The sequence below is a fragment of the Schistocerca gregaria genome, chromosome 2, assembly GCF_023897955.1.
Source record: "Schistocerca gregaria isolate iqSchGreg1 chromosome 2, iqSchGreg1.2, whole genome shotgun sequence".
NCBI lineage: Eukaryota > Metazoa > Arthropoda > Insecta > Orthoptera > Acrididae > Schistocerca > Schistocerca gregaria.
The window spans coordinates 811,616,922-811,642,574 of record NC_064921.1 but is presented as its reverse complement, the minus strand read 5'-3'; the positions used below and the strand labels follow the sequence as shown (position 1 = coordinate 811,642,574).

The following is a 25,653-nucleotide window of genomic DNA, read 5'->3' as shown; positions in this document are numbered from 1 at the left end:
CACGTCCGCATGTATCCCGTGCCACCCAACGTGCTCTAGAAGGTGTAAGTCAACTACCCTGGCCAGCAAGATCTCCGGATCTGTCCCCCATTGAGCATGTTTGGGACTGGATGAAGCGTCGTCTCACGCGGTCTGCACGTCCAGCACGAACGCTGGTGCAACTGAGGCGCCAGGTGGAAATGGCATGGCAAGCCGTCCCACAGGACTACATCCAGCATCTCTACGATCGTCTCCATGGGAGAATAGCAGCCTGCATTGCTGCGAAAGGTGGATATACACTGTACTAGTGCCGACATTGTGCATGCTCTGTTGCCTGTGTCTATGTGCCTGTGGTTCTGTCAGTGTGATCATGTGATGTATCTGACCCCAGGAATGTGTCAATAAAGTTTCCCCTTCCTGGGACAATGAATTCACGGTGTTCTTATTTCAATGTCCAGGAGTGTATGTTATGAGGAATTTTCCCTTGAGGAACTCACAATTTCCATCATTAACATCAGTATATGGTCTTGTCATTTTTTATAATAATTATTTTCTGCTGAATAACAGGCAAAAGTTTTGCACGATAATCTTTGGGGTTTTGGTACCACGTTTATCTCTCTCTCTCTCTCTCTCTCTCTCTCTCTCTCACACACACACACACACACACACACACACACACACACACTATCGGAAAAAATTGCAACACCAATAAATAATTAACGTAGCGCAATGAAATATAAATGAAATGGCGTGCGACGAGGGCCTCCCGTCGGTCCGTCGGCTAGACCGCTCGCCTGGTGCAAGTCTTTCGATTTGACGCCACTTCTGCGACTTGGGCGTCGATGGGCATGAAATGATGATGATTAAGACAAGACAACACCCAGTCCCAGAGCGAAGAAAATCTCCGACTCAGCCAGGAATCGAACCCAGGCCCTTAGGATTGACAGTCTGTATCGCTGACCACTTTTATTTTTTACTTTTTATTTTTCTTTTTTTCTTTTTTTTCTCTGGTTTACTAGATCAGCGCTCTGCCACTTTTTTTTTTTTTTTTAGGTGGGTTATGAAACTGAATTGCATCTTGAAGACAATGTTAGAAAATTGCAATCCGAATTGATTACGGTGAAAATAACTCTCTCTATAATACTATTTACTGCCTTAACGAAACGCAAAATATTCTTCCATTAGAATTTAAACAAAAATGAGAGAGAAGCAAAAGTAAAAATTAAGAGAGGAAATTAAACTTCTTCAGTGATGCACGTCTTTTGCATGAGAATAGTTTTTCCCTACTATTCTTGTGCTGTGTCGTGACTCCTGTTACTTCTTGGGAAAACATGCTTTTTCGGGGTTCTGTTGAGGCCTTCACGGCTACCGTATCGGCCCCGGGGCACACGAAGTCCCCACCGTACTTTACCCTCAACAGCAATCCCCTACTTTGGCAGTCTATCTTGTTCGGTCGATTTCATATTATTTAGGTATTAACCGGTGCCTTGTTTCTGAAACAAAATTTGCATCATATTTCCGAACTTCTTTTTATGGACGTTGTTCCGGTATTTTTGAAGTATTCGTCTTTCATATATTCTCGATATTCTTGTAGATTGTCATTGCCTTTGTTGTTAACAACATAATTGACAAAATTTCCGAACAGCCACTAGGTGACATTGTTTTTTTTTGTGGTGGAAAGGAAATTTCTTCTGGGAAGAGTATATCGTTTAGTGTGATTTCTCTTCCATCAGTCCGTTTGAGAAAAGCGACTTGCAATACAATGTCATTCCAAATATTCTTGTATCCATTACAGATGAAGCTTTAAGGAGTCCAAATTGTGACATTTTGGGCACACATTGGTTGCTTGTAGTCCTATTGAATACAGTTTTTCATTGGTACTAATAATGCTGTTGACAACTTTGTACCATGACGCTTGCACTTCCGTAGTCAGTGTTTTGTTATTTATATTAGTCCATATTTTTTCCCAGTTTTTGTTGGGATACTTCAGCTCCATTCCATTTTGGTTTTCGCGTGATTGTAACTTCTCTACTATATATTTACTTGTTCTCTTATTTTTGTCTGTTAAAATTCATGTCAAGTAACTTGATTCTACATAAGAATTCTTAATATGCTTTAGATTGTAATTTATGTTGTGAACATCTACTGGCGGCTGCATGCTTCCGGGTTTGAGAAGGTCAAATAGAGCGGCAGTTATGCTGTGCGGCTGTGTCTCTAAGTTTCAGCGTTCTTTTAATGAAGAGGGCAGTGTTTTTCCTCCGAAGGTCTGTCAGCCCTAGGTCTCCGTTTTCGGGTCTCGATGTAGTCGTGCCCGCTGCTACTCTGAAAATATGGCCTTTCCATACGTATCGACAGATTGTGCTCATTATAGATTTCACTATGTCTGGAGGTGTTGGTAAAATCTGAGCGACATATGCAGCTTTCGAAAGAACTGCACAGTTTATTAGTGTAATTCGTTGCTTGATATTTAAGTCTCTCGTTTCATGCAGTATTACGCTGCCTCTGATTTTTCCTAACACCTGTTTCCAATTAGCAGCCGTTATTCTTAACGGGAAACTGTAAAAAGTTATGCCCAAAGCAGTGTGACGCTCCACCCTGTTTGCCCACGGTAGCTGCACATTGTCAAGACCCTGTAAATTTAAAAAGGAACTTTTCGTTTCATTTCTCCTCGCACCAGTTGCTCTGCTATAAAGCAATAACTTGTCCGTTAGCTGGGTACAGTCATCATCGCTCCTTCCTAGAACTCCCACATCGTCAGCGCATGCATTTGTAACCGTCTTCAACCCAGCTATTGTTATGCCTTCTAAGGTTGTGTTCAAAAGCCGTAAAAGGGGTTCCAGAGAAACCACATAAAACAACATGGACAGGGGACTTCCCTGAGGAACTCCACTAGATATCAATACTTCATTAGTATATTGTCCATTGATCGAGATTTTGGTTCGTATGCCTCTGACGATGTTCATTAAAACCGCTAAGTTGCCATCATTGAAACCTATGTGTTTCAAGGTTCTGAACAGATATCCGAAGTTGACTCTGTCAAACGCTTTAGCAAAATCAATGAATGCAATGCCTCCATTCGCTGACGCTGATGAGAAAATAGAAATAATGTCTCGATATTCCCATACAGTCTTAAAAATGGTACGTCGAGGGAAACACGTCTGGTGGCATCCAATGACTTCTTTTTTAAATGGGTCCCATTCGTTCTTTAATTACACGTGCAACTACCTTGTAACCTGAGTTCATTAGACTGATCGGCCTCATTTTAGTAATATCTTTCGTGTCTGTACTCCTTCCCTTTGGAAGTTGTACAGTTACACTTTCCTTGAAAGCAGCATGAATTTCCTCTCCCCTCAAGACGTCATTAACTACTTCCGTGAACTAGGAGCCTATTAGGTGCCAAAAGGTCCTGTAAAACTTCACAGGCAGGCCGTCTGGGCCTGGAGACTTACGTGAAGGTGAAGATTTGAGTATATCAAAAATCTCGTCATTCGTAATTTCTAACGTTAAACCTCTGTTCTCCTCCTCTGTAACAACTGCCTCTATTCCGGAGTTCTGTAAAAACTCTTGTACTGAGTTGTCGTCAATAGCATTTCCAGAATATAATTGCTCAAAAAATTTATGTGCTTCATTTAAGGTATCCCTTTGTTCCGTCAGGACGCTGTTATCTTCCGTTCTGAGGCTGGCAATAAAATTTCTTCTTCTGTTTTTTGTGTGTTGTATCAAGTGGTAGATGGAGGTGTTTTCTGCCTCCTCCGTCGTTCTAGTGTGTGATTTGATTTGTAATCCCTCCAAATGTACCCTCTTGATACTTTTTGGCTTTAACGTTTTTAATATTGATAAAGACGTCTTGAGACATTGGTTGGTCGTAAAATTCTCTTAAGCAAGAGTAGTAAAACTCCATTGTGTGTCTTGACCACATTGCCCTTTCTTTGGCGTAAGATATCAGCGCTTTTCTTAGCGGCCATAGTCCACCATTCAATAGTTGTTCCATATTTAGTACGCATCCTTAAAACAGACAGCCAAGTTTCTTGCATCTTTAAAGCTACAGCGTTTTCAGAGAGGGTATTGATATTTAATTTCCGTAGTGGGCGACCCCAATATGTCTTTTGCCTGGTTAATTTGATGCTGCACCTCACTCCGAGGTGGTCAGAAAGGCAGCTGGTATCACCTCGATACTACTGACTTTAGTGTCTAAAGTGGGGGTGACATATATTCTGTCGATTCTGCTCTGTGTAGCACCAGTGATATATGTGAAGCGAACCAGCGTCGGATATTTTATTTCCTACGCGTCAAACTACTTCACGTTGGTGACCAACGCCTGCAGTTCTTGGGAGAAGTTAAAATTTGGTCGCTGATCCTTTTTATTTAAAACGCAATTAAAATCTCCACCAATGACAATTTCTGCAGAGGTTTCTTGGAGTAGAAATAAAACGTCACTTTTAAAAAAGGCTGCCCTCTCTCGTCTCGCATTGTTACCTGAAGGTGCGTATAGGTTTATAAATGTGATATTAAAAATTTTGCAGCTAATTCCCCTCCCCGACTCTAAAAGGCACACGTTTGTCATCTCGATCCCTTCTTTAGCAAGGATCGCTGTTCCACACACGTTTTCTGGAGCCACATTCAACACCTCTTTGTACCCTGAAACATACAATTCTTTGACATTAACTTCCTGCAGGAAGGCGTTATCTGTATCTGAGTGATACAGAAAGTCCTTCAGTGCAGCTACCTTTGCTTGACTCTGAATTTTGTTTATGTTTAAGGTGGTCACGTTATATGTATGTTCCACTGTGAGACGCTACAAGACAGTAAACAGAGAACACGGTATTGGAGCCGCGTACAATAACTTCGGGTTAATAATATTCTTCTCGGGTATGCAGCCGGATCATAACGTCTTCATGACACAATATTTCAGTGGTCCAACTGGCCGCCATCTTCAGATGAGAGTGCTGGTGCACGATCTCGCCGGAACTGACTTCTCAGCGCAAGCGGCGGTCCCTATATAGGCCGCAGAAGACGCACAACGCATGCGCGAGAAGGTGCCGTAACTGCCCTCTAGCGCAGTAGACATACCCCGCCGCCAGTGGTGGAAACAGGCAAAATCGAGATATCGCTGTCAAAAATTAAAAAAAAATTATTCCAACGATCGAACCACAGACCGTTGTTTTTTAATGTCAGATAACATCGGGTCCCAAGTCTTACTTAAAAGATAACCCTTGTCTCTCTTAATAAGATTATCAGATAAACGAATCTCTACGGATTCTTTTAAAACACAGTCCCAATAGCGAGATGCAGGGGCAACCATTTGTGTCTCGTCATATAGCATTCTGTGTCCCTCTGTGATGAGACAGTGTTCCGTCACTGCAGATTTCTCAGGTTGAAGCAGCCGTGTGTGCCGCTGATGCTCAACACATCGGTCCTGAATGGTCCGGATTGTCTGACCAATATAAGCCTTCCCGCAGTGGCAAGGGATCTTATATACACCGGGCTTCCTCAAACCCAAGTCATCCTTAACAGAGCCAAGGAGCGCTCTAATCTTGGTTGGCGGACGAAAAATACTTTTGATATGACATCTTTTTAGAATCCTTCCTATCTTCGAGGAAATGCTTCCAGCAAAAGGCATAAAAGCCACCGATTTGCAGGTATCTTCTGGTGGTTCAGGCGAAGGTCCAAACTGGAAAGCATGACGGATCTGTTTATCTGTATAGCCATTCTGCTTGAACACAACCTTAAGATGGTCCAATTCTTGTGTCAAGCTTACTCCATCTGAAATGGCATAAGCTCTTCTCGCCAACGTCCGCAGGACCCCCGTACGCTGGAACTATGGATGACTGCTAGAAGCATGTAGGTAACGGTCCGAATGCGTAGGCTTTCGATAAACACTGTGTCCCAGTGTCCCATCATCCTTTCTGTACACCAGAACATCTAGAAACGAAAGATTTCCATCACTTTCCACCTCCAAGATAAACTTGATGTTAGGATGCAGTGAATTAAAATGATCTAGGAGGCGATCAAGAGCTTCTCTCGCATGAGGCCACACCATAAACGTATCGTCAACGTACCTCCATAAACATGTTGGTTTTAAGGACGCCCAGTTAAATCGTGGCTCGGTGATGTCGTGTTCATGTCCTTATCCAAGTCGGGTTTCATTGTCCATATCTGATGTCGTATTGTCATGCAAGGGTTCAAAATTTCCGTATGGCGTGTCAGCCCGTTCTTGTCTCTTGTTCCGATCCGAAGAGTCGCCGACCGCTTCCTTTTGTGTAACTTCGTCCTTCTTTTCGGTCTCCTGTATCTCCCTCAGCCGCTCTCTTAAAGGGGGGGGGGCTAATTCTCTGCAGCTTGATGGGCTTTTCGTATCTTTTGATGATTTCGGTGAAATCGTCGATGAAACCTTTGGTGAACTTCCTGGCGACTCCATGGAAGGTCAAGGAGAAGTCACCAGTCCCACCTTCGTGGCGGAAGATTTTTGAGCTCCGTTAATTTCGGCGTCTGTCGTTGCTGCTGTTTCTACGACACGTGAGACGGGTGGTGTCATTGGTTCGTCTTCTTGCGGCCTCCCCCCCCCCCTCTTTTCCTTTGACGTTTCCTGAACCGTCTGTAGTGTCCTGTCATCTGTGTGGTTGTCAGTTTTCTGTTGTATCACTTCCTCTTTATGTCCATCCACTGTAGTTCCCTCTGGGATGTTGGCCCTTTCGTGTGTAACTACCGCTTCGTACTCTACCATGTCTACATCAGATATTATCGATGAAGCTTGTCGCTCTTTGGAGGAGTTGTCAGATTCAGAGGGCAAGCGCGTTGCGTCCTCAGTGACCTCATTACTAGCCAGATTCTGATTGTCATCGTTAGTCAACTCGGCGGTGCTTCCCGTTTCTGTGCGCGCAGCGGAAGATCCCGTCTGCTCGGCTATATTCTGTTGACATGGGGCCCGGCTAGCTGCCGCGGCAGCGTACGTCACTTGTATGCTAACAACTTGTCCTGGGACAGCCGCCTCGTTAGTCGTTAACTGAGGAACACGCCTTCTACTGCACTCACTTCTGACGTGCCCTGTGGCGTTACATAACGCACAAGTCCGTGGCTGCCCATCATAAATTATGAGAGCGCGATGGCCACAGATATTGAAGTAAGAAGGGATACGTCGAACGGTCTCAGTCTTAATCTGTCTAACTCCATTCAGAACCGGAAACATACATTGCTCCGAGCATTTTTCTGCAGTATTAGATATAACCCTACCATAGGGCTGAAGAGCAGCATTGATTGCTCCGGCAGGGACCTCGAACGGCAGTTCGAAAACTCTCACTGTTCGAATGCCTAGCCCAGCATGGGAAACAAGAACGTCACTAACGGTTCCGTCTGCATGATTAAATTTCATTTTGCCACCACACTTGTCAACTATCTAGGAGCACAAATCAGAGGAAATCAATTTCAAAAAGACAGAATTGGGAACAAGAGAAAGATGAACGCCAATAAATTCGTCTCCTGTGATCTTAACTGTATCTGAAAGCCACCTTTTCATCTCAAAAGCCCTTGATCTTTTACAGGTCCAATCAAAAGTGAATCTAACCGTATCTCTTCTTTCACAGTTAATTTCGTTCATTTTGTCATTTTAAATCACTGAAAGACGCAAAGTAAACAAAGCGCACTACTGACCTTCGTAACAGCCACACAGCCGCTGTTTACGCCAGTCCTCCTACCGCTGCCGCCACACGTCCGTCCGGCTCGGCGACCGAGCAGCGAATGATAAAAATTCCATTCCGGTACCGGGAATCGAACCCGGGCCTCCTGGGTGAAAGCCAGGTATCCTAGCCACTTTTTTTAAAAATCTCATTTTGTTCGTGTTTGTTCGTTGTATCTGCTCGGGGCGGACACCCGTTTAAGTTCGTTGTTGATCCATTGACTCAGTTTTTTTTTTTTTTTTTTTTTATTACAGAGGGCTGCTAACCCTCTGACCACGCCACTAGACTACACCGGACGTGCTACCACTCATCTACCGGGGGCAGACAACGTACATCAATGAAATTTCGGGAGTACATTTATCTTGCTAACATACTTAAGTGATTACCATTGCAAGACAAGCCATTGCAAACGTGAAGTGCTGGTACATTAATAACTGGTGTAACTGCCGGAATGTAAATTCAAGCATGCAAAAGCGCATACATTGGGTTGCACTAATGCTGGATTTCAGTTCGTGGTATGGGGATTCATGCCTGTTGCACCTCATCTGTCAGTACAGGGCCGGTTAAAGCTATTCATGGATGACGCTAGAGTTGTCATCCAGTGACGTCTCAAATGTGCTCGACTGGGGACAAATCTATTGATCAAGCAGGCCAAGGGACATGTCGGGACTCTGTAGAGCATGTTGGGTTTCAACAGCGGTATGTGGGCGAGCGTTATCCTGTTAGAAAACAATCCCTGCGATGCTGTTCATGAATGGCAGCACAAAGGGTTGAATCACTAGAATGACGTACAAAGTTGCAGTCAGGGTGCATGGGAAACCCGCGAGAGTCCTCCTGCAGTCATACGAAATCGCGCCTCAGACCATAAGTCCAGGGGTAGATTCCAGTGTGTCCATCACGCAGACAGGTTGGTTGCAGGCCGGCAACTGGCCTGCTTCTAACCAACACACGGCCGTCACTGGCACCAAGAGAGAACCAGCTTTCATCATAAAACACAACAGACCTTCACCCAACCCTCCAATGAGCTCTCGTTCGACACTAGTCAAGTTGCAAATGGTTTGGGGTTAGTGGAATTCACACTACGTGGTGTGTGGCTCGGAGTTGTCCTTGAAGGAACCGATTTGTAACAGTTCATTCTATCACTGTGGCGCCAGCTGCTGCTCATATTGCTGCTACAGAAGCTGTATGATGCGCCAGAACCACACTCAGATGACGTTTGTCTTCCCTTTCGGTAGCACCCCGTGGCGTCCAGTGTCAGTCTTCTTGCGACCTTACATTCTTGCAAATACCTGTGCCAGCAATAATGTACAGTAGTTATATTCCTGCCAAGTCTTTCTGCAAAAATTCAGAAAGAACTTCCAGTTTCTTGTAGTCCTATTACATGATATCGTTAAAATTTAGTGAGATGTTGATAATGGCGTCTTTGTCGCTTTAAGGGCATTCTTTACTAACTTCAACTCAGCACGACCGATCTCAGTGGTAACTTAGGCTCTCGACCGTTAGAGCGTGTATTTAAAGCAAATGCGATTTGCACCCTCACACTGGCGCTACTAGCGCCTCTTTTATGCGACTGGCGTGAAATTTGAATAGATATCATAGTAACAAGCCTACCAACTTTCATTTATGTCACACAACTCCTTCTTGGCGTTGCGATTGTTTTTCCTTCAGTGCATAACAGCTTGAAAACCGTTTTATGATCCCTGAAGTATGTAATGTATAGGCTTCAAAGAAAAACAGGTCGATGAGGTATAAAGATCCTACTCCCATGTAACATATCGGTTGTGCATGGTAGCACACACAGGAGGGGCTGGAAAACACTTTTTGCCAATATATCTGTTCCTATGGGAGCTTGGAGATCCTAACCTCCACAGTGTTGATACTCAAGACGTTTGCTGTTTGTGTACCAAATTCTGTTGAAATTGATCTAATGGTGTCGGAGGAGATTCTGGATGTACATACACACAAACTGCACATATACATACATCAAATAAAGTTTTGCATCACTACAGTTCACAGAACTCCTGAAGATAGATGTTTGTGTGGATATTGTATCACATACGCAGTCCCTTTGACTGTTCAGAGATGTAGATAAACCTGCCCAAAGATGTAAACAACCATACATGAGCTGCGCCTATTAGACGGAGAGGGTCCGACAGCCGATCATTTCCAGTCATTCCACCAGGGAGGAGGTGACTCGTGTTGTCTGTAGTTCAACCATGCCTAGACGGTCGATACCACTGTTCGATCGCGACTGCATTGTTACTTTGTGCCAGGATGGGTTCTCAACAAGGGAAGTGTCCAGTCGTCTCGGAGTGAATCAAACCGATGTTCTTCGGACATGGAGTAGATACAGAAAGATAGGAACTGTCGATGACATGTCTCGCTCAGGCCGCCCAAGGGCAACTACTGCAATGGATACCCGCTACGTAAGGATTATAGCTAGGAGGAAACCTGACAGCAACGCCACCATGTTGAATAATGCTTTTCGTGTAGCCACAGGACGTCGTGTTACGACTCAAACTGTGTGCAACAGGCTGCGTGATGCGCAACTTCACTCCCGACGTCCATGGCGATGTCCACCTTTGCAACCACGACACCATGCAGCGCGGTACCCGTGGGCCCAACAACGTGCCGGATGTACCGCTCAGTATTGGAAACTCATTCTCTTCACCGATGAGTGTCGCATAAGCCTTCAACCAGACAATCATCGGAGACATGTTTGGAGGCAACCCGGTCAGGCTGAATGCCTTATACACACTGTCCAGCGAGTGCAACAAGGTGGAGTTTCCCTGCTGTTTTGGGATGGCATTATGTGGGGCCGACGTACACCGCTAGTGGTCATGGGAGACGCTGTATCGACTGTACGACAAATTGAATGCCATCCTCCAACCGATAGTGTAAACAAATCGGCAGCATATTAGCAAGGCATTCGTCTTCATAAATGACAATTCGTGCCTTCATCGTGCACGGCTTGTAAATGGCTTCCTTCAGGATAAAGACATCGCTCGACTAGAGTGACAAGCATGTTCTCCAGACATGAACCCTACGGAACGTGCTTGGGATAGATTGCAAAGAGCTGTTTATTGATGACGTGACCTACCAACCACTCTGAGGGATCTATGCTGGATCGCCGTTGAGGAGCGGGACAATCTGAACCAACAGTGCCTTGATGAACTTGTGGATAGTATGTCACGACGAATACAGGCATGCATCAATGCAAGGGGACGAGCTACTGGATATTGGAGATACCGGTGTGTACAGTAATCTGGACCAACACCTGTGAAGGTCTCGCTGTACGGTGGTACAACATGCAATGTGTGATTTCCAAGAGGAAAAAAAAGGGATGAAATGATGCTTATGTTGATCTCTGTTCCAGTTTACTGTACAGGTTTCAGAACAGAGGTGATGCAAAACATTTTTTATTATACATATATATTGCTCTGTAGGTTACCATGTACAACAGTTGTGTCATATGGGCGTAGTATTGTTCTGCCTTATCGACCTTCTTTGCTTTGCAGTCTATACATAAGATATGTCTGAGGCCAAAAAACGGTTTTCAATCTGCTCTGTACAACAGGTATGTTGTGTTGGAGCAGTATCAGCCTGCTCTATTTATTTTATTTGTAAGGGATACACATACAGATGGAGAAGGCTGAGAGGCGAAAGGGGACATGAGACGGGTAGTGGGAGAAGGCAGGGAGGGGTTGGATAGAAAGAGAGAGGTGGGAGGGGAGGAGGTATGTTGAGCAGGTTGTATCAGTATGCCTTGCAGAGGCTAAACTTGTGAATGGGCACAACTCAGAAGAGAGGAGGAGCAGGAGGAGATGAACTAATGGGAGGAATAATTGGATAGAGGAAGGGGAAAGGAGGAGGTAGACAGAGAGAGGGAAAGAAAGATATGGTGGTGTTGCAACACGAAACAGAGTACTCAAAGAACTATTAAATGAAACACTGGTTCACATTAATCCCCGTTTATTACAAAGTTAGGTGTTAAAATAGACATGAATAAGAAATTATTACATGTTCCATTCAATCTTAAGAAATGCAGGTAATACGTAATTGACAGTTATTGTCATGGGACATTATACTTGAATGTCCAAGGAAAGACTGGACAGTTTAGGTAAATGATATAAAACGGTAATATATGAAAGAGTTACAGAAAGACAAACCCGTGTGGATACAAAGTGATTGTCTGCGTCCATCAGAAGAATGAAGGACTACCACGTGTAAATAACATTACTGATCGAGATGCAAACGAGCCTTCAGTCACTCAGCAAAAGCATAAGATTTACGGAATATACTTGAGCCTAACATCTTGCCTATAAACTCTCAGTAATTCTCATACCATTCTCATCCAAGCTGCGATTTTTCATTACCTTAAAAACACAGTAGTGTTGAGAGTTGTGAGGGTTGTAGCATGCTGCAGACTGCAACACACCAGCTACTAATTGCTGGAACGTACCTTGCCAATTCCCGCTGACGTTTTCCTCTCTCTTGTGCAGTCAGACCAAGTATCTCGTTGTGTGTTTCTAGCCAGAGTGCTCTTCACGTTCCCCAGGGTAAGTGTCTTCTGAACCAGCACAGAGTCCTTTCATCTAACTACAAGCGCACTTCCTGTGCGCCAATGGGAAAGGTTCTGCAAAAGGCTGTCAGTGATACATTTCTTATCAAGACAACAGTCTCGCAAAAGTTTTACAACGTTAAGCAATCGTTGCATTCCTACATACGCAGTTCTTAAACAATTCTGGATTACTCTTATTCCTCATCTGCGTTTTACACTTCAGCTAGTACTCTCATCTAATTGTCCGCATTTCCCAGAAACTATCGTCCAGACTCCCCCTTGTCAGCTACATTTTAAGGTTTTCTGATGAGGAGCTCTTTTACATATTTTTAGGCAAGACACGCCACGTAAAGCAGTGCCACAAACTCAGCCCATTGCTTCTCAAATAGAGAAGAATTCCTGTCTACAGTGCAGCTCCATCAGTTCACATGGGACTCTGATATCAGTATCGGTTAATGACTTTCCCTTGCACAGTGCTCTAAGAAGCAAGTCTTTGGCAGCAGACGAAGTTCCTTTGAAATTTATTTTTCGCCGGATGGCACTTTTTGTAAAAACTAAGATTCTGTTATGTGCAGGTGTTCAAAATGCTACATTATTCGACTTATGTGAATGTAGGCTTGGACATCACATTGTGCAGGGTTTACTGCGCAAAAAAGAACAGGATTGCTACCCTCAGACGCCCATGCTGAAGAATGCCTGGACCATCATCCGGTACCTACCACAATGGTCGTTTCACCTCATCCCCTCGCTCTTTCCTCTGAAAGACGAACTGCAACTCCCAGTGAGGCCAGACTGGACACCAAGTGACTGGTCTGGGCATCTATGTCGAGCCTCAGTAGTTACACAAAGAGAATATTAAATGTGAGACAGCCTATAGGGAAGAGAAAGAATTAATATGAAAGTAGATGGCATAAGCCTGAGAATCAGTGATGTTATTTATTATTAAGTTATGGGAACAGAATTCAGATGGTAATGGTTTTAAATCAGTTATGGAAAAGACATAAGACATGCCAGTCTGGCATTTCGTCACTCCTAAATTGGGGAAGAGGGGGGGGGGATTTGCGCAGATGTAGTTGCACTCAGATTCCTCATAGTGTGACTGCAACAAGGTATTTTTTGTTACTGGAATCTATTACACTTGATGGAAAGGACTGGTTGGTACGAGACGAAAAAGCGTTCTTTGCCAAGGGAATATTTTAGCACTTATTACCATGACACTCACTCATTTCTAAAGCACCACATCTATTCATTTCAAGTGCTGGTGTAAAAGATGGAAAACATTACGTCAGAATACACTACACAGGGTGATCAGCACTTCCCATTACAAACTTCTCGGACCTGTAAAGGGGAGTGAGTACATAATATTTCGAATAGAATCCTATGTCTGGAAACATTCAGTTTCCATGATAATGCAATTGCACGGATGTGGTATGCAGCAGGGTATGCAAAGGGTAATCATGATGTGGGTGGCTTACATCAGATTGGCTGATGTCAACTGACGTCTATCCTACCTCTCTCACCTGGTTTGGGCCTCATTCATGTGTCTCTGATTATTAAAGCAACGTGGCTGAGTCCGTGTGTGCAGAATATGCCGACATGATCCTTCTGTATGGCGAAGCTCACCGTAATGGAAAGCCTGCTTGTCACCTTTATGAGGATCATTATACAAAATGTTCGAATCCATCAAATACCCTTTTCAACACAATTATGCAAAGGCTTCGCGAAATTGGTACCTTCACCGTCAACAGGGGTGTCAGTGGTGCTCCTAGGAAATGCCGCACACTCAAATTGGAAGAGGCCATGCTGCACCATGTAGAAGAGAACCAGTGAATGAGCACACGAGCAATTGCCTGTGCAATGGCTGTTGCTCCCAGCACTCTCTGGTATGTTTTGGATGACCAAAAACTACATTCATAGCACCTCCAACACTCCACACCACATCTAACACACAGATACAGCTGAATGAGGCTCTAACCAGGTGTGAGAGGTAGGATAGCACGTCAAATGACATCAGCCAATCCAACGTAAGCCACCCCTCCCCCCACCCCTCCTCCATGACAACATGTTGCAGACCTACCTAGTAAACATGTTTTCAAAATATTATGTATTCACTTTCCTCTACAAGTCCTAGAAGTTTGTAAAAGTACACTACTGGCCACTAAAACTGCTACACCAAGAAGAAATGCAGATGATAAACGGGTATTCATTAGACAAATATATTATACTAGAACTGACATGTGATTACATTTTCACGCTATTTGCCTGCATAGATCCCGAGAAATCGGTACCCAGAACAACCACCTCCGACCGTAATAACGGCCTTGATACGCCTGGGCATTGAGTCAAACAGAGTTTTGATGGCGTGTACAGGTACAGCTGCCCATGCAGCTTCAACACGATACCACATTTCATCAAGAGTAGTGACTGGCGTATTGTGACGAGCCAGTTCCTCGGCCACCATTGACCAGACGTTTTCAATTGGTGAGAGATCTGGAGAATATGCTGGCCATGGCAGCAGTCGAACATTTTCTGTATTCAGAAAGGCCCGTACAGGACCTGCAACATGCGGTCGTGCATTATCCTGCTGAAATGTAGGGTTTCGCAGGGATCGAATGAAGGTTAGAGCCACGGGTCGAACACATCTGAAATGTAACGTCCACTGTTCAAAGTGGCGTCAATGTGAACAAGAGGTGACCGAGACGTGTAACCAATGGCAACCCATACCATCACGCCGGGTGATGCGCCAGTATGGTCATGACGAATACACGCTTCCAATGTACGTTGACCGCGATGTCGCCAAACACGGATGCGACCATCATGATGCTGTAAACAGAACCTGGATTCATAAAAAAAATGACGTTTTGCCATTCGTGCACCCAGGTTCGCCGATTAGTACACCATCGCAGGCGCTCCTGTCTGTGATGCAGCGTCAATGGTAACTGCAGCCACGGTCTCCGAGCTGATAGTCCATTCTGCTGCAAACGTCGTCGAACTGTCCGTGCAGATGGTTGTTGTCTTGCAAACGTCCCCATCTGTTGACCCAGCGATCGAGACGTGGCTGCACGATCAATTACAGCCATGCGGATAAGATGAGTGTCATCTCGACTGCTAGTGATACGAGGCCGTTGGAATCCAGCACGGCGTTCCGTATTACCCCCCTGAACCCACCGATTCCATATTCTCCTAACAGTCATTGGATCTCGACCAACGCGAGCAGCAATGTCGCGATCCGATAAACCGCAATCGCGATAGGCTACAATCCGACCTTTATCAAAGTCGGAAACGTGGTGTTACGAATTTCTCCTCCTTGCTCGAGGCATCACAACTACGTTTCACCAGGCAACGCCGGTCAAGTGCTGTATGTGTATGAGAAATCGGTTGGAAACTTTCCTCATGTCAGCACGTTGTAGGTGTCGCCACCGCCGCCAACCTCGTGTGAATGCTCTGAAAAGCTAATCATTTGCCTATCACAGCATCTTCTTCCTGTCAGTTAAATTCCGCGTCTGTATCAGGCCATCTTCGTGGTTGTGGTGTGCATACTGTAAGACCTTCAGTACACACATCATCAGATTATTTGACCCTTCGCTCTAACGAAGTAGGCGAGTTTCAGCAATTTGTCTCGTGGTCTTATTGTGGCGTGTTTACCTTCTGCCATTAGGTCAGACGGTAGAAATGCCACTTGCACGCTTGGAGTAACAGATTGACGGTGACCAACTTTAAACAGAACTTGATTAATTTTCACACACATTTATTAAAATAATCGGTGGTCTGTACACTCATTATAATACCTCGCGCGTTCAGGTATCACTGCGCGAGTGTGATCCGCGAGGAGAAATGGTTATACGTTAGCAGCAATCTCATTGGCTTCGTTACATTGGCGGAAGCAGAATTTGGTCCGTCTCTAAGGCAGCGCCACCTCGTAGTGCGGAGACGGACGAGCGCTGCGCCTGCGCTATCGTGCTTAGCGGGGCGCGCTCTAGCGGTAAAGTTGTGTAAGCGCTGACTACGCGGAACTATGTACACAACAGTGGTGTAGCAATTTTAATGGCCAATAGTGTATATCCGATCGCTATACGGCTCCTGCAGACAATTTTTCCTTGTCTACCTGCTGAGTCCGGCTCCAGCGCCGCCTTCCCCGTGTAGACGAAGCGCATGACTTCCGCGAAGACGGCGGGCCGCACGCCCTTTACGCGCGCTACGGCGGCGAGCGCGGGGCAGCGAGCCACCAGCAGCGCCCGGTGCACCGCCAGCCGGCCGCCTCGTCTGCCAACCCTCAGCATCACGTCGGCAGCCTCCCCAGACTCCAGCAGCGCCAACAGGTCCTCTTCCAGGCACCCTCTCCGTTGCTCCACGTCTGGCGGTGGTGACTGTTCTGTACTGTGACGACCGAAGTGCACATAAAGTATCGCCTACAGATAGGACTCTGAAATCTGCCGTACCAAAATACATCACAGCATTAGCAGCCCTCACGTGGACAGTCCTAACAATTTTGAACGATCCGCGCAGTTTCACGAGCTATGTCTGTATGAAGGCAGTCTCACTAAAAAGGCACCAGTGAGGCGGGACAAGAACCTGCCTGGTAGCGCATTTAGAAGTAAACGCCTGGCGTGTGGCACAGTCACCTGTGCTGCCATGCAGTCTCTCGCAGATTCTTCTGTCAGTTGCCTACAGTACGTGGCAGCATTGTTGTGTACCGTTGTGCGGATTCTTGTCAATAACCTTCAGTACGCAACATGATCATAACGAGTTCCCATTCATGGACGGAATTTTAGACGAATTCATAAATACCGGGTGATCAAAAAGTCATTATAAATTTGAAAACTTAATAAACCACGGAATAATGTAGATAGAGAGGTAAAAATTGACACGCATGCTTGAAATGACATGGTGTTTTATTAGAACCATCCCATAATGCTAGACGCATGATAGATCGCTTGCGCGCGTCGTTTGGTGATGATCGTGTGCTCAGCAGCCACTTTCGTCATGCTTGGCCTCCCAGGGCCCCAGACCTCAGTCCGTGCGATTATTGGCTTTGAAGTTACCTGAAGTCGCAACTGTATCGTGATCGACGGACATCTCTAGGGATGCTGAAAGACAATCTCCGACACCAATGCCTCACTATAACTCCGGACCTGCTTTACAGTGCTGTTCACAACATTATTCCTCGACTACAGCTATTGTTGAGGAATGATGGTGGACATATTGAGCATTTCGCGAAAACATCATCTATGCTTTGTCTTACTTTGTTATGTTAATTATTGCTATCTGATCAGATGACGCGCCATCTGTCGGACATTTTTTGAACTTTTGTATTTTTTTAGTTCTAATAAAACCCCACATCATTCCAAGCAAGTGTGTCAATTTGCACCTCTATATCTACATTATTCCGTACTTTATTCAGTTTTCTAATTTATAGTGTCTTTTTGATCACCCGGTATGGGCAAAGAGCAACAGTGACAGTGAAAATCTTATAATAAATTCATTGTAAACAGTTCTTGATGTTGCTGAGCCAAAGTCATAGAATAATTTTTAAATTAGCTGGTTCAAATAGCTCTGAACACTATGGGACTTAAATTCTGAGGTCATCAGTCCCCTAGAACTTAGAACTGCTCAAACCTAACTAACCTAAGAACATCACACACATCCATGCCGGAGGCAGGGTTCGAACCTGCGACCGTAGCAGTCTCACGGTTCCAGACTGTATCGCCTAGAACCGCTCGGCCACCCGGCCGGCTTTTAAATTAACTCACCGCTATTTGACTGTATTGTTTTTTATTTAATTACGACCTAGGTTTAGGTCTTTAATACCATTTACAAGTGGTTGAGTTTATGTCACTAACGTATGCTGCAGAACATCAAGCTCAAAATTTGCCGTAAATTAAGGAAATATTGGCTCCCAACGAAAATCCAGACGTAAAATCCTCATCTTATAAATTCGTCATCATCTTATCTTTTTACAGGAAGGTGATTTTTACATCTGGCATTTAGTGCGGAGTTAATATTTTCTTAATTTGTGGCCAATTCTGAGCTAGATGTTCTGCAACGTATGTTAATGACATAAATTCAATCACATGAAAATGGATAAAAGACTAAAACCTAGGTCGTAATGAAATAGACAATACAGTCAAATGGCGGTGTGCTTATTTAAAAAAAAATTGATTGTATTTTTCAAATCAGTTTTTCCTGAAGCGACCATAACATTATTACAAAAAAAATAAACTTTCTATAGGGCTCATGTAGGGAGGAACTTTTGAAAGTTTGTGACAACAGTAGTGCCAGGTCTCATGATCACATTTATGTGTGAACTTTATGGTACTATGACTTGCTTTTAGTTTATGTATGTTGAGTCTGTTCTTTTGGACATGTGCAAAAGAACAGACACGGTTCTGATCTTGCAGCCATTGTGAATCAAGACGCAAAGGAATTAAAGACATTAGCTGCCAGTGGGCATTGATTTATATCAACGGGGAAGTTGAAATGCGAGTAATGAGGCTAATGAGCAGCAACACTACATCTGTAGTGTGTGGTATAAGCTGAGAATCTGAGTCTGACTAAAGCACGGTAGGGTAGTCTGTGCGTTTCTGGCGCCACTGTGTTCAGATGACATAGTGGTCAGCGCATCTGTCTAGTAAGCAAGAGACCTGGCTTCAAATCCTGGTCGAGCACAAATTTTCAACTTGTCCCAGTGATGTAAATCAGTGTCACATCAGTGTTACCTGGCAGCTAATGATTTTAATTCGTTTGTATCTTGATTGCCTTTATTTACTGTGACTTAAAGTTGCCGAGGTTTCTTCGCAACTTTCGTTGCACAGACTAGGTTTTTTGACAACTTCCATTGCACAGCTCAAAATTTGCCGTAAATTAAGAAAATATTGGTTCCCAACGAAAATCCAGATGTAAAATCATCATCTTATAAAATCGTCATCATCATCTGATCTTTTTATCTATCTATCAGTAGATGGGGTTTCACTAGGCATGGCATGCACCTCAATAGGTATGGGAAGGGGAGGCTGGTTAAGCTTATAGGTGACAGTGTAGTGGGTGGTGGTAGTGGTAGTGGTATCACTCATGGAAAAATTCCTGTAGTAGCTGGTGTTAGAGCTGCACCTTTTTTAGACTGAAGTCAGCTGATACGTATACCTGCTTAAAGGAAGTGCCTCTAACTAAGGGCTAACCTCCAAAGGATGTAATGTTTCCAAGTAGAGAAGGAATTAGCATATTTCATCAAAATATAAGAGGTATTAGAGATAAAGTTAGTGAACTGCTAATAGATGTTAACTCAGAAATTATTGGTATATCGGAGCACCACTTAAATAATTTGATAATTCAGAGGCTTCCTTTACCAGGCTACAGATTAGCTGGCTGTTTCTCAAGGAGTTCCTTGCGGGGTGGGGGAGTGGCTCTGTACGTAAAAAACAGTATTTCATTAGAGTTCATCGACGTATCACGACACTGCACTGAACAGATATTTGAAAGTTGTGCAGCATTACTTGAATTTAGTAAAACTAAACTTCTAATTGCTGTTGTTTATAGGTCCCCAAACTCCGACTTCAAAGCATTTTTGTTTAAGCTACAGACGGTTCTTGATTCACTTTGTAGGAAGTACCAGAAAGTAGTTATATGTGGTGACTTCAATATTAATTTTGTACATGATTTTGCAAGAAAAATGATGTTGGTAGATCTCCTAAATTCATATGATCTGATGCAAACTGCTTTTTTTCCAACTAGGGTGCAGGGGAACAGTAGCACAGTCATAGACAATATTTTTATTCATTCTTCATTACTAGATGGGCATTCTGTTAGTAAAAGGGTGAATGGCCTTTCAGACCATGAGGCACAAATTTTAACACTAAAAGGTTTTTGTACTCTAACCAATGTTGTATTTAATTACAAAATACTTAGGAAAGTTAATCCAACATCAATAGAGAGTTTTTTAAAACTTGTTAAGAAACAAGAGTGACAAGATGTTTATACTGCCGATAATATAGATGATAAATACAATGCTTTCCATAACTCATTTCTCATGCTCTTTGAGAGTTGTTTTCCATTAGAATATTTTAAACAGGGTGCTAGCAGTAATGGACAGCCCGGTTGGCTGACTAGTGGGATAAGGATATCATGTAGAACAAAGCGGAAATTATATCAAAATGTTAGAAGTAGTCACAATCAAGCTACAGCAGCCCATTACAAACAGAATTGTAAGGTGCTTAAAAATGTCATTAGCAAGGCAAAAAGTGTGTGATATGCAAATACAATAGCTAATGCACAGGATAAAATTAAAGCCATATGGTCAGTTGTGAAGGAAGTGTCTGGTCAGCAGCACAAGGTAGATGATATAAAGTCAGTTCGCAGTAATAATATTTCTGTTACTGATAAATCAGATATATGTACAATATTTAACAACCATTTCCTGAGCATTGCTGGTGAATTAAATAAAAATATAGTTTCAACAGGAAATAATATAAATTTTTTAGCAAATGCCTTTCTGAGACTGATGTCTGCAATACTCCTCTGTGGTACAGAAAGAGGGACATTGAGTCAATAATTAAATCACTGATGACTAAGGACTGATGGAGTGTCTAGTAGAATATTAAAGTACTGTGTTGCAAATGTTAGCCCTGTATTTAGCCATATTTGTAATTTTTCCTTTAGGAATGGTCAGTTCCCTGAGCGATTAAAGTACTCTATAGTACAGCCGCTTTATAAAAAGGGAGAAAGGGATAATGTAGATAATTTTAGACCTATTTCTATGTCATCAGTATTTGCAAAAGTTATCGAAAAGGCTGTGTATGTAAGGTTAATTTATCATTTTATATCACACGATTTGCTATCAAATGTACAGTTCGGCTTTAGAAGTCGCTTGACAACTGAAAATGCTATATTCTCTTTCCTCTGTGAGGTACTGGATGGGCTAAACAAAAAGTTTCGAACGCTTGGCGTATTTTTTGATTTAACAATCAAATATTGGTCCAGAAGTTGGACCATTACGGAATAAGGGGAGTAGCTCACAATTGGTTCACCTCTTACTTTAGCAACATTCAGCAAAAGGTCATTATTCACAATGTTAATAACGGCTGTGATGTGGAATTTGAGTGGGGTACTGTCAAGTGTGGGGTGCCCCAGGGATCAGTGTTGGGGCCGCTCCTGTTCCTTATTTATATAAATGATATGCCCTCTAGTATTATGGGTAACTTTAAAATATTTCTGTTTACTGATGACCCTAACTTGTGTGCAACATTGACTCGGTTTCAAGTAGTGCAGTACATGACCTCAGTTCATGGCTTGTAGAAAATAAACTAACGTTAAATCACTGTAAGACTCAGTTTTTACAGTTTCTAACACACAATTCAACAAAACCTGACGTTTTAATCTCACAGAACGGTCATATGATTAGTGAAACTGAACAGTTCAAATTCCTAGGTGTTTATATAGATAGTAAGCTATCGTGGGAAGCCACATTCAGGATCTTGTTCAAAGACTTAATACTGCCATTTTCACTATTCGAACAGTATCGAAAGTGAGTGATACTTCGACACATAAATTAGTCTACTTTGCTTATTTTCATTCACTTATGTCTTATGGTATTATGTTTTGGGACAACTCATCCCATTCGAGAAGGATATTTTTGGCTCAGAAATGGGCGGTTCGGGCAATAAGTGGTGTGACTTCACAAACCTCTTGTCGACCTCTGTTCGCGAGTATGGGTATTTTGACATTGGCCTCTCAATATGTATATTCCTTATTGTCGTTTCTTGTTACCAATATTAGTTTATTTCTAACAATAAGCAGCTTTCACTCGGTTAATACTCGGCAGGAATGAAACCTCCATTTCGATGGGACTTCCTTAACTCTTGTGCAAAAAGGTGTGCAGTATATTGCTGCATCCATTTTCAATAAGCTGCCACTCGAATTCAAAAATCTTAGCATTAATCCACACGCTTTCAAATAGAAACTGATGAGTTTACTCATGGGTCACTCCTTCTATTCTGTCGAGGAGTTCCTTGAAAAATTAAGCTGATTCTCATTGTATTGCTGATAGCGTTTGCTTAAACTTATGGACTGATTTTCTTTCAGGTTCATGAACATTTATTCTTATCTGTTATTACTTTTATGTTGTAAGTTCATGTACCGACACGTTCCATGACCTTGGAATTTGCTCCTCAATTTGGTCCTACGGAACTTGACATGTAAATAAAATAATTAAACAGACTAATTTGTGTTTCAATGATATGTGTAAAGTCAGGCTGTTACCAGCACCACCCCAGGCTCCAACACTTTTTTCTCCTTCGTCTCCTTCTACATCTGCAGGATCTCATACTTCTCCTCCAGATCAAGGCGTCACTTACCTGAACACATTTTACAATGAACATGGTAATTGTACTTATATGACCGAAGAGTAGTATCAGTAGTGAGTCTGTTTTGTAGTTTTTAATCAGAGACATAGCAAAATAATTACTTGGATGTCTGTGTGAGTTTTCTTCCATGTAATTTGCAGCACTGTCTTAAATAAAAATACTAATATAATAATTAATAATTTTAATTGTTTACCGTCATGACCTCTGGCTCTAGTCCATGGGAAAAGCTACTATCAATTTTCTTTGCTGTCACATTCACGTACTTTGTGTCGAAAATATTAGTCTATATGCATCCGTATGTACACTGCCTTTCCTATCTTATTCTCATGAATCCTGTGTGAGGCATACAGCATAATCGTGGGCATTTTTCTTTGACCAGGGTTTCACAAAATTAACACAACAGAGTCTCACAAGAACTATTATATCGTTCCTCCAATAACTTCTATGTACGTTCCCCGAGCACTTCTACTACATGTTCATAGGGCTGTACTAAGTTTTTACGATCCTAGAAGTACATCTCTGAATTCGTTTGATGTCTGTTGCATGCCTACATGATAAAGAGGTGGAGTAGAAGATTATCGTTCAACGTCCCATTGACAATGGGGTCACTGGAGGTGGATCACAACGATAGAGAGGGAAATCAGCTGTGCCCTTTAGTGTTTAACATCCCGCTGACAACGACGTCATTACCTAAGGAGCACGAGGAGGGAGAAGGAAACCGGCTATGCTTTTTCAAAAGAACCATCCCAATATATGACTTAAGCGATTTAGGGAAATCACAGAAAACCTAAATCTGGATGGCCAGATGTGGGTTTGAACCGTCGGCCTCCCGATTGCGAGTCCAGTGTGCTAACCACTGGCTGATAAGGGCTCCAGACATTGGAAAAATATAATAGCGTTAGTCACACTATCATCTCATATGAAGTTGTCCTTACAGATGCATCACATGTTGCCAGAAACCTTTCAACATATCTAAGTCTTCCATTCACCTTCTCTAGTACTGCTTTTGTGATCGTCCCATGTCATATCGTTTCTTAGTATTACCCCTATATACACTCCTGGAAATGGAAAAAAGAACACATTGACACCGGTGTGTCAGACCCACCATACTTGCTCCGGACACTGCGAGAGGGCTGTAGAAGCAATGATCACACGCACGGCACAGCGGACACACCAGGAACCGCGGTGTTGGCCATCGAATGGCGCTAGCTGCGCAGCATTTGTTCACCGCCGCCGTCAGTGTCAGCCAGTTTGCCGTGGCATACGGAGCTCCATCGCAGTCTTTAACACTGGTAGCATGCCGCGACAGCGTGGACGTGAACTGTATGTGTAGTTGACGGACTTTGAGCGAGGGCGTATAGTGGGCATGCGGGAGGCCGGGTGGACGTACCGCCGAATTGCTCAACACGTGGGGCGTGAGGTCTCCACAGTACATCGATGTTGTCGCCAGTGGTCGGCGGAAGGTGCACGTGCCCGTCGACCTGGGACCGGACCGCAGCGACGTACGGATGCACGCCAAGACCGTAGGATCCTACGCAGTGCCGTAGGAGACCGCACCTCCACTTCCCAGCAAATTAGGGACACTGTTGCTCCTGGGGTATCGGCGAGGACCATTCGCAACCGTCTCCATGAAGCTGGGCTACGGTCCCGCACACCGTTAGGCCGTCTTCCGCTCACGCCCCAACATCGTGCAGCCCGCCTCCAGTGGTGTCGCGACAGGCGTGAATGGAGGGACGAATGGAGACGTGTCGTCTTCAGCGATGAGAGTCGCTTCTGCCTTGGTGCCAATGATGGTCGTATGCGTGTTTGGCGCCGTGCAGGTGAGCGCCACAATCAGGACTGCATAAGACCGAGGCACACAGGGCCAACACCCGGCATCATGGTGTGGAGAGCGATCTCCTACACTGGCCGTACACCTTGGTAATCGTCGAGGGGACACTGAATAGTGCACGGTACATCCAAACCGTCATCGAACCCATCGTTCTACCATTCCTAGACCGGCAAGGGAACTTGCTGTTCCAACAGGACAATGCACGTCCGCATGTATCCCGTGCCACCCAATGTGCTCTAGAAGGTGTAAGTCAACTACCCTGGCCAGCAAGATCTCCGGATCTGTCCCCCATTGAGCAAGTTTGGGACTGGATGAAGCGTCGTCTCACGCGGTCTGCACGTCCAGCACGAACGCTGGTCCAACTGAGGCACCAGGTGGAAATGGCATGGCAAGCCGTTCCACAGGACTACATCCAGCATCTCTACGATCGTCTCCATGGGAGAATAGCAGCCTGCATTGCTGCGAAAGGTGGATATACACTGTACTAGTGCCGACATTGTGCATGCTCTGTTACCTGTGTCTATGTGCCTGTGGTTCTGTCAGTGTGATCATGTGATGTATCTGACCCCAGGAATGTGTCAATAAAGTTTCCCCTTCCTGGGACAATGAATTTACGGTGTTCTTATTTCAATTTCCAGGAGTGTACTTATAAAACGTTGTGTGCTCTCCATGTTCGCCATAAATCTTTGAATTAGGTAGTGTAAGTTCTTTCTTTTTGCTATAAGCATCACCTGCCACTTACCAATACTACAACTACCAACTATCTCACCATGCGTAAATTTTGTCCAAGTCTATCTGAAAATCTTTACGATCGAACAACATCAATACTTTCCTTACAGAAGTGCATCATCAGGGGAAAAGCTTATGGCTGTCTCGATTCTATCGGACAAATCGATATATACATTGAGAACAGGTTCTCTTACTTTTTTTGAGGCATATCCGATATCAGTTTTGTTTCTGTGGACAGTTCATCACCCTGTACAAGCCAATAGCTTTGCCTCACCAAAGTTAAGCAACGATAGACATGGGCGGTAGTGGATGGGTAACTGCTTTAGCACGCCAACTCTGTTACCTTTCTGCCAAAGGGGAGGAGGCGTGCTGCCATAAAATTCCTGATCACCAGACATTTGGCCGACGTCGTGATTAAATTCTAAAATTCTCCACAGTGTCTCATGGAGTGAGGACACATGACACAGTTGACGGTGATTTGTCTGTCGAATAGGGATATTAGATTCGGTAGCTCACTTGACGTTA

The 25,653-nt window shown here is 43.9% G+C and overlaps 1 protein-coding gene across 1 annotated transcript in view; it reads right to left on the bottom strand.

Moving 5' to 3' along the window:
* The window catches only part of LOC126335986 (cortactin-binding protein 2-like), a 113,097-nt gene that overhangs the window by 32,125 nt on the left and 55,319 nt on the right, over positions 1-25,653 (bottom strand). The window contains exon 3 of the mRNA XM_049999463.1: positions 16,319-16,590. Within this exon, the coding sequence (XP_049855420.1) occupies positions 16,319-16,590 (272 nt within the window). The remainder of the gene's footprint in view (positions 1-16,318; positions 16,591-25,653) is intronic.